The 14,153-nt window shown below is 38.0% G+C and overlaps 1 protein-coding gene across 5 annotated transcripts in view; it reads right to left on the reverse strand.

Annotated features, from left to right (window-relative positions):
* Nucleotides 1–14,153, reverse strand: part of RAB20 (RAB20, member RAS oncogene family) — a 117,460-nt gene that overhangs the window by 57,658 nt on the left and 45,649 nt on the right. For 4 of the 5 annotated variants that reach the window (XR_008914123.1, XM_056807938.1, XM_056807939.1 and 1 more), the window contains 3 exons: nucleotides 11,985–12,050; nucleotides 10,941–11,051; nucleotides 9,259–9,370 (listed from right to left, as the gene is read on the reverse strand). Coding sequence is in view for 3 of the 5 variants with exons in the window: in XM_056807938.1 (XP_056663916.1) it covers nucleotides 9,259–9,313 (55 nt within the window). In the remaining 2 variants the exon portion in view is untranslated. The remainder of the gene's footprint in view (nucleotides 1–9,258; nucleotides 9,371–10,940; nucleotides 11,052–11,984; nucleotides 12,051–14,153) is intronic. The other variant, XR_471333.3, reaches the window with a different exon arrangement.

The raw sequence follows: 14,153 nt of genomic DNA on the forward strand, positions 1-14,153 counted from the left end.
TTTTTTTTAAATTTAACTATTAACACCCCCATTCCAATCACTCCCACCCAAATTAGATTAAAAAAAATAAAGGCCCTCCATTGTTACAAATAGATGTAATCAAGCAAAATAAACCTACCTACTGACTGTTGGAAAATGTGTGTCTCGTTCTGCATCTTTAATAAACAACTCTCCATCCAGAGGCAGGAAGCATGATTTGTCCTAAATCTCCTGGAGCCATGTTTGGCCATTGCATCAATGAGAGTTTTTAAGCTTTTCACAATTGTTTTGCTTTCTAATCTATTTGGCAGTGTGTGAATTTTTCTCCTGGTTCTGCTCATTTCACTCTACATCAGTTCATACAAGTCTTCTGAATCCATCCTTTTTGTCATTTCATATGAGCAACAATATTCCATTATATTCATATGTCATGATTTGTTCATCTATTCCCCACCTGCTGGATATCTATACAGTCCCTTTCTAGTTCTTTGCTACAAGAAGAAGGAAGGGACTGGGGCAGGGGGAGTTGTTTTAAGTTAGATCTCTCTTAATATTAGTGATTTGGAGCATTTTTCCATGTGGTTGTTGATAGCTTGCCTTTCTTCTTTTGAAAACTATCCATTACCCTTTGTCCATCTATCTGTTGGGGAAGTGGCTCATTTTCTTATGTATTTCTATTAATTCCCTGTATATCTTGGATAAAAAAATTTTTTTTCAGAAAAAAAAATTGCTACAAAGATTTTTTTCCCAATTAATCTTTCCCCTTCTAATTTTAGCAAATTGACCTTGCATAAAAACTTCACGACTGAATGTAATCTAATGGAATCTGTCTATTTCACTTGGCCTCTGGTTTTTGGTTTTGTTTTGTTTTTTCCTTTTTGCTCTCTGGTTCTCATAGACATGGGCAGTTTTTTTTAATGACGTCTTGAAAAATGGTAACTGAGTTTTTGTGGAGTCAGGGTTTTTAGGGAGTCTTGTGATTTAGACTAAATTATCTTGTCTTGATTTACAGAGGAGTTCTTTTTCATGATAGATATTCTTCTAATTTTTCAGGGTTTTTTTTTTTTACTTTGTTCTAATATTTCTTGTTCCCTCATTAAATCATTGAGTTCTGTATGTTCTGTACTACTTGGGGGCAGGAGGGCAGAATACAGTACTTGAGGAATATTTTCCACTTTCTGCCCTAAGTTATTTATTCTCTTTCCATTTTTCCTCAGGAATTCCAAACTCGTTAGCATTTTTTCCATACGCTCTTGGAATCATTGTTTCTAAGGCAATTATTTTCTCCAGAATATCTGTTTCCACTTCTTATGGAAATTCTCCTTCTATTTATTTTTCAGGTACACTTTTCTTTTGTATATTTCTTGGCTTTTTTTCTGCTTCCTCATATTTCAGAGATCTGCTTTGTAGTATGGCTGATAGCAAATTAGTTCGGTTCAGATGGGGAACTTGGGTCCTGCCCCCTCTCTCGGCCTTTGTTCTTTCACAGACCTGGCCTGGGAATGGGAAGGCAGCTCAGATGTGGCATGGCATGGCACTGGTTCTTGTTGTGTGATGTTGGGGCATTGTTGCATGCCTGTGGTGTGACGTTGCATGATGTAGGCATGTTGTATGTCAATGAATGGTGCAGGTGTGTCATTGCCAGACCCTGTGTGTCCTAACATGGCACCAATGCGTCTTCTGAGCTGAAATTCTGCTGGTTTCTTCCTTGCACCCTCCCCCAACCATCTTCTTGTTACCTTCTTGTTCAGTCCTGGACTGGTGTAGGAGTTTGTTTGTGTTTTCCTTTAGTTTTATTGATTGTTGTCTCATCTGGAGGCATTGTTCATCTTTTTAAGGCTTTCTTAGGGGACTTGGGTGCCATTTTAAACTTTTATTTCACTGCTTTTACGGGAAAACAAGGAGAGTTTCATTATCTTTCTCCCCAAGGAATACTTTAAGCTCAATGTCTTTGGTGTGACCAGAAGGTGTGTGTGTGTGTGTGTGTGTGTGTGTGTGTGTGTGTGTGTGTGTGTGTGTGTGTGTTGGGGGACAGGGAAGGGAGCAAACATTTAATGAGTGCCTCTCTTGTGCCAGGCCCTGTGCTGAGCATCTTTCAGGTGTTATCCCACTTGATGCTCACAACAGACCTGGAAAGCAGATGCTATTGCTATCACCATTTTACATGGGGGGAAACAGAGTCAGGCAGCCATTAAGGGACTTACTTGGGGTCCCATAGCTGATGAGTGTTTCAGGTTACACATGAATGGAGGTCTTCCTGACTTCAGGACCAGTACTCTCACTACTATGCCACCAAGTGGGGAAGAGAAAGGAAAGCAAATTTGTGTGGAGAAATAGCAGATACGCACACCACGACATAGATGAAACCATTCCAAAGCAGCATACAAGAAAATGAATCATAAAATGTAATGAACTGAGAGGGAACTAGGTGGCTTGATGGAATAAGATTATTCAGGCCCAAATATGGGAAGTCCTGGATTAAAATCTGGCCTCAGCCACTTCCTAGCTGTGTGACCCTGGGCAAGTCACTGAACCCCCCCTTGCCTAGCCCTTACCACTCTTCTGCCTTGAACTAATACACAGTATTGAATCTAAGACAGAAGGAAAATATTTTAAAATCAAGTAAATAGAAATTTTAAATGTAATGGACTCTATATGGCCCTGGGCAAGCACTTGACCCCCATTGCCTAGCCCTTACCACTCTTCTGCCTTGGACCCAATACATAGTATTGATTCCAAGAGGAAGGTAAGGGTTAGATAGATAGATAGATAGATAGACAGATAGACAGATAGAGATAGATAAACAAACAAACAAATAAATAAATGTAATGGACTTACTAAACTGGCTTATGGCTGTACTCAAGTGCTAAATAAGGGGGCAAAAGAAAGGGGAAGAAAAATGAGGGCAGAAAGCAGAGCCCCTAACCCAAGAAGAAGAAAAATGCCTCTAAGAAGGCTAAAGTAGTAAAAAGGAGTGTTCTGAACAGGCACCCTATCCCCCACCCCACACCCCCAAAAAAAAATCCAAGAAGGAGAAAACTTTAGCAGGAAATTTAAAAATAATTCTATTTTTGCCACTATCACACACAATCAGATTCTCCTAAAGTCAGTCTTTCAAGTAAATGTTGAAATACTGAAAAGATATTGAACTTTTTGAACCCCAAACTTCAGTATTTCTTTACTCCCATCACTGAACAACCAGGAGAGATGATATCAAAGCTTGGGACTCTATGTACTTCAGAGAATGGAGTTTAAGAGTTAGGACTATCTTTAAAATAAGAAATTGAGTGGTTTAAAAAGAGACAAGATTAAACCTAAACATTGGAAGACTATGATGATAAATGAAAGAAAAACTGCCTGTGTATAGAGGGGTCAAAAAGCCAAATAAAGGGAACCGATATAGGAAGTTTTGTATCAAATGAGTAAGCAGAAATCTTGTGACTAAGACATACCAAAGTGGTATGTCTAAAAAAGACATAGAGAAGTGGGAATTTTTTTTTTTTATTAAAGGTCAACATATACCTAACACATGTCAAAGCAAAGTTCTCAGACACAAAGCTCAAATGAGTCTCCACTCTGAACATCTTGCCACCTATCATGCTGTAACCCCACTGCCCCCACCTGAATCAGCACCCTCATCCTCAGACACCTGGAGAGTGGACCTAGGGAAGATAGTCCACTCAGTTTTGGAATTCTGTCTGAGATGGAGCTGTCCTGATGGCTGATTGGTGTGAGTGAATGAAGACAAACTCACCTTACCTATTACATCTAGCAGACATCCGCCATATGCTTTCTATGCCTGCCTCAGGCTTTTAGTCATCTGCCCTTGTAAAAAATAGACTCGAATACAGGACTACAATCCCCACAAGCCTTTGCTCCACTTCCCCAAAATGCTTTGTAATCTCACTGGAATTCTGAGGTGGGCCGAGATTGAGGAAGGATTTAAGCTGGTGGCAAAGGTTTTTGGGTCTTCTTTTGGACTTCGGTTTTGGAGCAGATGCATCTCTTCCATGATGTGAGGTTATTTTGTCTAGGCCTCTGGCTAGGCACATGTTTCTTACTTGTATATTCTTTAATCCTTAATCCTTAATAAACCTCTAAAAAAATATAATACTCCTTGCAGAGAGAAACTAATTTCTACCTGCCTCAGTCTCCCCATATTCCTAAATTTTAACTGTTACAGATGGCGACCACTAGATTGGATGAGAACTTATCAAATTTTTTAGCCTAGAGAATTTTTTTTTAGCTACATATCTCCAAGATGCCTTTTAGAAAACCATCTTGATCAGCTCCTGCCTGCAGCCCTCTCCGGCTCCTGCTTCTGCTCCTGGCCTCTCACCTGGTGCCCGAGCTCCCAGCCCTGTTTGTCTGCACTCCGGCTCCTGGCCCTACCCACCTCAGAGGTCTGTCTCTCTCCCATCTGGCCTCCGACCCAGACAGCTCATTACCCAGATCCTTGGAGCAAATCGCTCAGGACTCATTTCGACCAGCTGGTAACAGTATTGGCCACTTGGGCAGAGGGGAAAGACGAGAGGGAAAGGAGAACAGGGCAATTTTCCCTTAGGCTAAGCCTCCACATGGATGGGGGGTATTGACTCCATGTGGGCGGCCTGGGCTCCAGGTGGACTGGGGCAGGAGGAGGTATCAGAGCAGGGGAGAGAGAAAAGGGAGAGGAGAAGAAACAGATTTTTTTCAAACAGAAACTTAAAAAGCAATGGGCTGTTTAAAAGGATACCTTTTGACTCTTCTGGTAATTTCATTGATTTTACCTGCCTGTCAGGGAGCAGATTCAGCCCAAAGATTCAACTTTAACTTTGAAAGGGCAAATGGGTGGCTCAACGGACTGAGAGCCAGACATAAAGACATGTGGTCCTGGGTTAAAATCTGGCTTCAGATACTTTCCAGCTGTGGGGCCCTGAGCAGACCCCTTAGACCCCATTGCTTAGCCCTTACCACTCTGCCTTCTGACAATAGACATTTAAATGGATAAGAACCCAAGGAACTTTGAAGAGACTAAAGGCTACATTCTAAGGCATTTCAGACTCCAATGGTTTATAAAAATCTCTGTATTCTATTGCATTTTTTGTTATGGTTTAACTTTGTGATTTTGTTCATATATTACTGGATTCAATATTATTCTGCTTGAACTGAAGGTTGATTGAATTTATTTTGAATGTACTTAGTTTTAAAAATTCTGTTGTTTTTCCCCTATAACTATTGAACAAATATTATTGTGAATAAGCCCATATATGAAAAAACAGCTTTTTTCTATTTTGCCGAGGATAGATGGACTTCAGAACTGGTTATAATTGTATTAACAACCTTGGAAAAATTTAATGTGCTAAATACCTCAAATGATTTGATTTTAAGGGTTTTTAAATATGATTTTTGGAATTTTTTTTAACAATCTGGTTATTTTTGCCTGCCCCTACCACGAGGTAAGGCCCATCCTAGTAGCTGAAGTGAAATACATTTTATAAACCCCAACCTTCCCACATGTGAATGGAAATTGGGCAGTTAATCTCAGGGCATTTGTATCCCTAAAAGCCTCCAAAAGGAGCACCCCTTTATTTATACTCTTCAGCTCACTATTTTACTTTTACCAGAATGATATCTAGATTTCTTGATTATGTTCTTAACCCAAGATGAGTTTTTTACTTTGTTTAAAAAAAATATGTTTAAATACCAAGGTTGAAGGATTGCTATGTTTGTAAAAATTGTGACAAATGTCCATCAATTCATAGGTTTTAAAAATGTCATACAGCAACTTATGTGAAATATGAAAGTGTGTTTGTTTGCTATTGTAATTAATTGGGCTATTGAGAATTTTTGGGATTTTGGTAACTACATATTTGTACTACTGTATTTTTAAAAATGAAAAAATTGTTAACCTTGTTCAATTCATTTGCCTTCTACTCACAGTGATCATGGTCAGATATGAAGAGGAAATGGATCTCATTTTTGGTGAGAAAGCCTTGTATTTTATATTTTCTTAGCTGATACAGAGTGTCAATGATTATAAGCTATATTTTTGAATTTTTAAAAGCTCTTTTATTATTATATTTTTCTTGCATATGCAATATACTTTTCCAGTTTTTTTATTATTTTTTCTCTCCTTTTTATATTTGAAGCACATGCTACCAGCATTAAGATTTTCTTTAACTTTTTGACTTTTCAGTGCTACAAGTTTGAAATACATTTGCTAATACGTGCCCTAAAAAGCTTGTGACTATAAAAACGATGCCACTAATTATTTAAATAAATTATGGGACTTTGCTTAATGATTCTGTGTGATTCCAGGACAAGAGATACACACAAGAGCCATTTCACAGAGCCAAAGAAAGGCCAATCCAGGATGGATTGATGCACGTCTAGGCCAATACAAAGGTCTTGAACCTAGTGTGAAGATTCAAGGTTACTATGTTTATCATTGCTCGACATAGGCTTTCCTTGTATCCACACTCACTCTGAAAATACTCACAGACGAGTACCCCCGAAACCTTGGCTCCTATAATCTGGTCCCCTTTCTGCCTTCCATAATGTGGTACCTTTCTGTAGTCCTGGCTACTAACTGGGTAAATGCATCAGTGCTTAGATCATTTTAATTGGGCCCTGATTGAAGGACCTGTTATAGATTTATTTTTCTTTACTTGGAATTTTTACACATAAGACTTTGATATATTTTCATCTAGAAATTTTTCTTTTTTTTTGGATTTTTCTGATATCCTTTTAATATCTCTTGCCAATTGATTCATATACCTCATACCTCAGCCATGCATCCCTAAGTGATCCTTTTTTTTAAATCACCCTCTTAACGGGGGGAATGTAAAAAATATTATTATTTAAATTGCAAAGTTTAATTCCTTTTGAGAAGAATTTTAGGTAAAGAAGATGCTACCTCTCTGAATCCAGAACTGAACTGCTGGAGAAGCCATCATGAAGAAGCCTCCAGACCACAAGTTGCACAAAATTGAACTTTGGGTATGGTTAATGAACATTTATTTGCATGTATACTTTCATGCCAAAGAGGACTGCCCCCTAATTGGCTTTCTGTCAATGTGTCCAGTAATTATTTCTTTTGTTCTTTTTTTTTCTTATCCTCAAATTATTGTCATCTTTAAATTGATTATGTTTTTATGATACTTTGGGGAAGGACTTCTTCCCAGAGGATCAAACGGGGGCATGTAAAAAATAGACTTGAATACAGGACTACAATCCCCACAAGCCTTTGCTCCACTTCCCCAAAATGCTTTGTAATCTCACGGGAATTCTGAGGTGGGTCGAGATCGAGGAAGGATTTAAGCTGGTGGCAAAGGTTTTTGGGTCTTCTTTTGGACTTCCGTTTTGGAGCAGATGTGTCTCTTCCATGATGTGAGGTTATTTTGTCTAGGCCTCTGGCCTAGGCACATGTTTCTTACTTGTATATTCTTTAATCCTTAATAAACTTCTAAAAAAATATAATACTCCTTGCAGAGAGAAACTAATTTCTACCTGCCTCAGTCTCCCCATATTCCTAAATTTTAACTGTTACACCCTACTGTCATGGGTGATCCCACTCCTTACCCTTGCATCCCCAATTCTCCAAAGTTTTCTAGCTCTTACTCTAGGGGGGAACATTAAATTAATGCCATCAATGCTTCCAGAAAGGATGTGATGATCAACTGCCTAATCCCATTCCCATGGTCTTCCCTAGACCAAAATTCTCTTCTTTAATGTCATGGGAAAACATCTTCTCTCTGAGTTCATGCAGCAGGTAACTGATACCATGTATAGATATTTTCCACAATGCAAAAAATATAGAGGTAAAAACCCAGGTTTGGCAACAGCGAGGTGACTCAAAAGATAAAGTTCCAGTCCTAGTGATAGGAGAATCCTGGGTTCAAACCTGATCTTAAACACTTCTTAGCTGGGTGACTCTAGGCAAGTCACTAAACCTCAATTGCCTAGCTCTTCTGCCTTGAAACCAGTATTCGTTATTGATCACTGATTCTAAAACAAAATTTAAAAAAATTTTTAAACCTAAGTTTTATTATTATGCTCAAGCATAAGTTCAGGCCTCAGAGAAAATTTAAATAACCATTGGGATTCTAATTAGTCTGCCAGAGAAATACTTCTTTTACATATTGTAATCTTGTATATTCCTCTTTAGTCATAAAAGTTAAAGAAAAGACAAATTCATAATACTATAATAACTTCCTTGGATGTCATAAAAATTGAAAACATTTAGTTAAAAAGAGTCATAATTTCAGAGTCATAAACCTTGCCAAACAAATTCTATAGGTTAACTAAGTCAGGTTATAGACTAAGCTACATTCAGAGAATTCATAAATAGACTAACCGAAGAGGCAAATTTGCATGTCACCAAAGAGTCAGGGACAGTTTAAATTCTTCCTCTGGCTTCCTATCCTATGAATGTTTAAGACTTTAAGTAAGTTTTCCCATCCCATGGGACAAGTTTTGGTCAGGTGAAGTTAATATTAAAAGAAGAAAGGCTTTCAGTTAACCAAAAGTTGCAAGTGGAATAAAAGGAAATAAAAAATGAAAAATTCCCAACACATGACTATTAATTATATGTTTTCTCCTCCTATTAGAATGTAAGATCCTTAGAGAATGTCTCACTTTTGTATTTATTGTCCTACTACCTAGTACAGTAGAGAGAAATAGACCTTCACTTTTTTAATTCACTCATAGATGAAATACTAAAAGGAACAGAGGACTCTTATGTTGCCAACACAAGCATATCACAATATTTCAAGACAAAACACCAGAGACATTGGAAAAAAAAGAGTAGAATAAAAGAAAAGATGTAACCAAAAACCCTAATGTCTATACAAGTTAAGTGACAATTGGGACTTTCCCTGGTTTCACATTTGCAAATTATCTCATGAAAGGATGAGAAATGCTGATGTTAGAGATAGTTCACATCTCTATTGCATTTGTAACATGACTAAGGGGATAGATTACTCAGCATTAGAAAAGATTCCATATCTGACTCTTGCCAGTATATGATCATGGACACTTAAATTGTGAACTTCAATTTCCTCATCTGTAAAATGGGGATAATAATATTTGTAGGACTCACCTCAGAGGGTTGTTCTAAAAATGAAATGAATTGAAACTAGGAAGTCTTATATAAACTAATAGAGAGGGAAATGAACAGATTCAGGAGAACAATTTATATACCATTGTAAAATAAGCAATTTTGAATTATTTTAAAACTCTGATCACTACAAAGTCAAGCATGATTCCAAAGGACTAATGATGAAGAATAATACATACCTCCTATAAGAGAGATGATAGATGAATATGCAGAGTGAAACACATTTTTGGACATGGTTATTATGGGAATTAGTTTTTCTTGAGTGTGTTTATCTGTCACGAGGGTTTTTTTCTTTTTCATGGCAGGATTAAGGAGAAGAAAATGAGGTGAGAGAGAAAAAAATAAATGCTTCTTAATTACAAAAATTAATTGCATAACAAATCAAACTATTTAAGTATATAATATAAGGTACTTTGCAAAATTTAAGTATGATAATTATTCTCATTATTACTGATGTAGAAGAAGAGAAAAAATGAGGGGAAAATATGATCTGGCAAAAAAAATTGATCATAAAATCATAACTATCAAGCTGAAAAGGATTTTAAGGTCATCTAGTTCAACCCCTTCATTTTAAAGAAGAGGAAATTAACTTCATGACTAATATCACATAGGCAATAAGTGACCATCAGACCCCAGTTTTCTCATCTGTAAAATGAAGGATTTGAACTATACAACCTTTTAAGTTTGCTTCAAGCTATAAATCTATGGTTCTATGATCCTGTCTCTAAATCCATCACTCTTTCCAATCATTAGCAATATAGGGTGAAATCACCAAAGGAGAAGAAAATCTGGGAGCCGGTCTTCCATTTTTCTAGTTTCATTTATAGTGAGAATGAAAGATTGGACACAGTTCTGTTAATCTGGTAGTATGCTCATTTTTTTGGTCACTGGACAAAGGTTAAATATTAAAATGACTGAAAGCCATATGGCTTTATAGATTGTTTAAGAACTGTATGATTCCCATCACCCTGTACCTTCTTCCTTGCCACTGCTACAGCTACAGATGTAGTATAAAGCCACACGAGACTGAGGGCAATTTTTTATTTTCTCATGTCACACTTCGTGCTACTTCTATCTCATGGTCATGATTAAAACATCCTTGGCAAAGAACTTGATTCAGAATGAAAGTCATTGTTGGGAGTTTATTCACATACTTGTACAAGGACTTTGCTGGACAATGAGGTCATACTGTCCCCATTCAGTTGGGGGAGGGCTGGTTAAGAACATTTTTTTTATTAGATGTCAACAAACTGCTATTCCAATGATAGATTTCACACACTGAAAGTACTCTGTCTCCTTACTCCTATTAGGATATAACCAACACATATAATGAAATGTATCTTCTTTGTCTACAACTTTCTGCAGAGGAAGACTTTCCCCCAGAATTTGGATGTCTTTGTTTATACAGGGGAGGGAAGGTTTACTTTTACTGAAGGTTCAGTTCCCACTTCAAATGCATTTTTAAAGTATACTAATATTTTAGTTCTAGAATTAATCCTACACTCAATTTCTGATCTTATTACATGAATGACTGAAGGGCTTAAACTATTTACCTGAAATTGCAACACTCTAGGCAATCAGGTAAAATGACCTAGAATTACAATGGATGATAAAATCTCTTTCAACCCTTAGATTCTGTGAGTCTTGTAACTTGAGGCTGGAAGGAATTTTAGAGATCATTTTGCCAGTCTCCTAATTCTATTTTACTTTCACAAATTCATTTTTGTTCATTTTTTACATCTTTACATCACTCAATATCCCCTCTAGATTGAGTTCTTCCATGTAAACAAACAAAACAACTCATTAAAACCACGTAATATGGAGACCATCTGACAATGTATACAAGATTTTTTTTTCTTACCTCATCTCTTTACCAAAAGGAAAAAGGTGTGTTTCATTATCTGTTCTTTGGGAACTTCAGGGAACAATCTGAGACCCAGAAAGTGACTTGCTCATAGTTTGCTAGGAATGGCTAAAAGAAAATATGGATATGGTTGCTCCACTCAAAACAACAACCAAACACCCCATACAATGTAAGCTCTTATCATTGTCCACTACTGAACTATACATTTTTTTAAGTGAGCTTTGTTGGATAGCCAGATCACCTAAGATGGAGCCACCCTCATAGAAGACACCAAAGACCTCTTTCTGGGAGAAAATACCTTGTGTTTCAAAGCTGTATGGATGAAACAAACAAACCAGCCACATGGATGAGGGCATCCTCTTTCTTTTGGATGCATAACCAACGCTGACTGCATTTTAGGAACTGTCATATAGGCATAGCTCTCTGTCTCTGTCTCTGTCTCTCTGTCTCTCTCAGCTTTCAGGGGAAAGGGAAGGGCCACCCTCTCCCCACCCTCCATGGCCCCCCCAAAAGACTTAGTTTTGGTCTGTTTCATTTGTCCTTTTGATTGTAGGTGACTGGAGAGCTCCAGCCCTGGTGACCTTGGAGCCAGATGCCACCATCAGACTAGCCGGGAACCCTAGAGAATGCAGGGTCTCAGGACACATGCTGGAAGGGGGGGGGGGGGGGAATGGAGAGATTTGGAACATAATACTTGGTTGAGCCAATACTATATAGTAACTAAGCTAAATTGTGACCCTGATCCCTCTATTCTTTTTAGAGACTTGGGAGGTATAGAGGAGTTATGCCCCTCACACACTAAGGAGAATACGTGTATGTTCTTATTATACCTTTGATGTAGATATTCCTTTTGTAAAAAAGCAAAAACAAAAGCACTAATTGAATTGTTAAGTAGCTAAATGGTACAGGGATGTTTGTATCTCAACATTCTGGGGAACATAAATGGTAGGAAGGACAGCTAGTTCTGCAATGGATAGAGTACCTGATCTGGAGTCAGGGAGACTCATCTTACTGAATTCAAATTTGACCTTTTATACTTACTAACTGTATGACCCCGGGCAAGTCACTTCACTCTGTTTGCTGCCGTTCCCTCATCTCGAAAATGAGCTAGAGAAAAAAAATAAAATAAAATGAGCTAGAGAAAGAAATGGCCAACCACTCCAGTATCTTTGCCAAGAAAACCCCCAAATGGGGTCACAAAGAGTGAGACACAACTAAAATAACTGAACAACAACACAATAGCAACAGTTGATGGGAGCTCCATCCAAAAGCAGAGACTACACTCCCCAACATAACCAAAACTAAGGAACCCTGGGGAAGGGTGGAATGCACTATAGCTGGCTTTTAGGTAGTAAAGAACGAAGTAGTTCCTTTTACATAAGTGTCAAAGTGTTGTTGCAGGAAACTCAAAAGCAAAAGATGGTGCCATATTCTTGACTAAAAAAACTCTTGTAATGTTGGGGGACCCAGAAGCAATTCTAACGGGAACTAGTTCCTTAACTTCACTGTGCCTCAATTTCTTCACCCAGGAAATAAAAAGATTGGACTAGACAGTCTCTGATGTATTTTCCAGCTCTAGATGGATATATAATCCTCTATCTCACTGACAATTAAATGAAAAATCATCAATATTAGTTTGATTTTAGGCTTTTCACCACCAACAAAGGGTATTTACATCGCAAGCCTTTTTTAAAAAATCTCCAAAATTGGGAGATATACAATATCTAGTTGTTTGGAGACTCTAAGGCAAGTCAAGAAATAGACAGACATAATTCAGTGAGTGGAGAACCTTATCTGCCATCATCATTCAGATAGTAGCATGTCAGTGTAAACCCCATCCACAAGAGATTATACTTTTTAGTTACCTTAAAAAAAACACCCTTACTCAAGACTGGATTGCATTTTAATTCATTTGGCTAAGTTTGGTTATAGCCCTGGAGATAGAGACTACAGCATAGACTGTCTACAAAATCAGGGGATAGGGAGGTTGAAGTTTACTTCATTAAAGTTATAAATGGTATAAAGACAGAGATGGGGAGTGGGCCTGGGATTTTATTGGCAGAGGGGCCTGATTCGGGTATGATAGTGGGAATATTGTGTTCAATGCCAGCCACCACATTTTGGGAGACACTGATAAGCTAGAGAATGTTCAGAGGAAGGTGATCAGGCCAAATGGAGGCCCTCAAGATCAAGACACATGAAGATCAGTTGAAGAAGCTAAAAATATGTGCCTAGGAGACAAGAAGACTTGGAGGAACAAGAGAGAGATTTCAAATATTTGAAGGGCTCTCAGGCATAAAAGGGATTAGACTTTATTCCGCTTGGCTCCCAGGGAACAGAACTAAGGAATGGAGTGTTGGGAGGAAAATTGTAAAGAATTAAATTCAGGTTTAGAAGGAGTTTGGGGAGGAAATTGCAAAGAAGGAAATTCAGTTTTATAGTAAGTTTAACAGGAATGGGGGTGAGAGAGTGGGAAGGCAGTGGAGGGGGGAATTTCCTAGTCAAGAAAAAACTTCCTCCCAATTAGAATAGTACAAAAATGGGCTGCCTTGGGAGATAGTGAGCTTCCTTTCACTGAAAATCTCCAAGCAAAAACTAAATGACCAATTGTTATACTCTAGGGTAATTTCCAATAGTGTGATTGTTGGTGGGGTGGAGTGTTAGTTGAGTCAGTCCCTACCTTTGTTAGCATAGATACATTTATCAGATAAGAACAGAATTTATTTGAATGAATCAGAGGTGAGAATTAGCTAGAATTGTATGAATAATCAAAAGAATTCCCCCCCCCTCTCTCTCTTTCTTTGTGTCTCTATGTCTCTGTCTGTCTGTCTGTCTGTCTCTTCTCTCTCTCTCTCTCTCTCTCTCTCTCTCTCTCTCTCTCTCTCTCTCTCTCTCTCTCTCTCTCTCTCTCTCTCCCTTCACCAGAGGAGAATCTTGAAAACTTCAAAGGACCACAGAATGAGTCCTTTTTGGTTCTTTATTAGCATCCTACCAGTGTCCCGAGGATAGTGGAGACTGGTCCAGTGTCTGAATTGGGAGAACATATGAGGTACACTCAAGAAAAACCATTTCAAGACTATCAGGAGCTCAGCAGAAAAGCTATATTATGCCTGAAGCATCTTATGGGCATCCCATGAAGAAGAGAAAATGGTTTCTATTTATAAAGAACTGTGGATTACCCCTTCACTGTTTTGTGCTCCAAGCTTCAGT

Source organism: Monodelphis domestica, chromosome 8 (genome assembly GCF_027887165.1).
Source record: "Monodelphis domestica isolate mMonDom1 chromosome 8, mMonDom1.pri, whole genome shotgun sequence".
NCBI lineage: Eukaryota > Metazoa > Chordata > Mammalia > Didelphimorphia > Didelphidae > Monodelphis > Monodelphis domestica.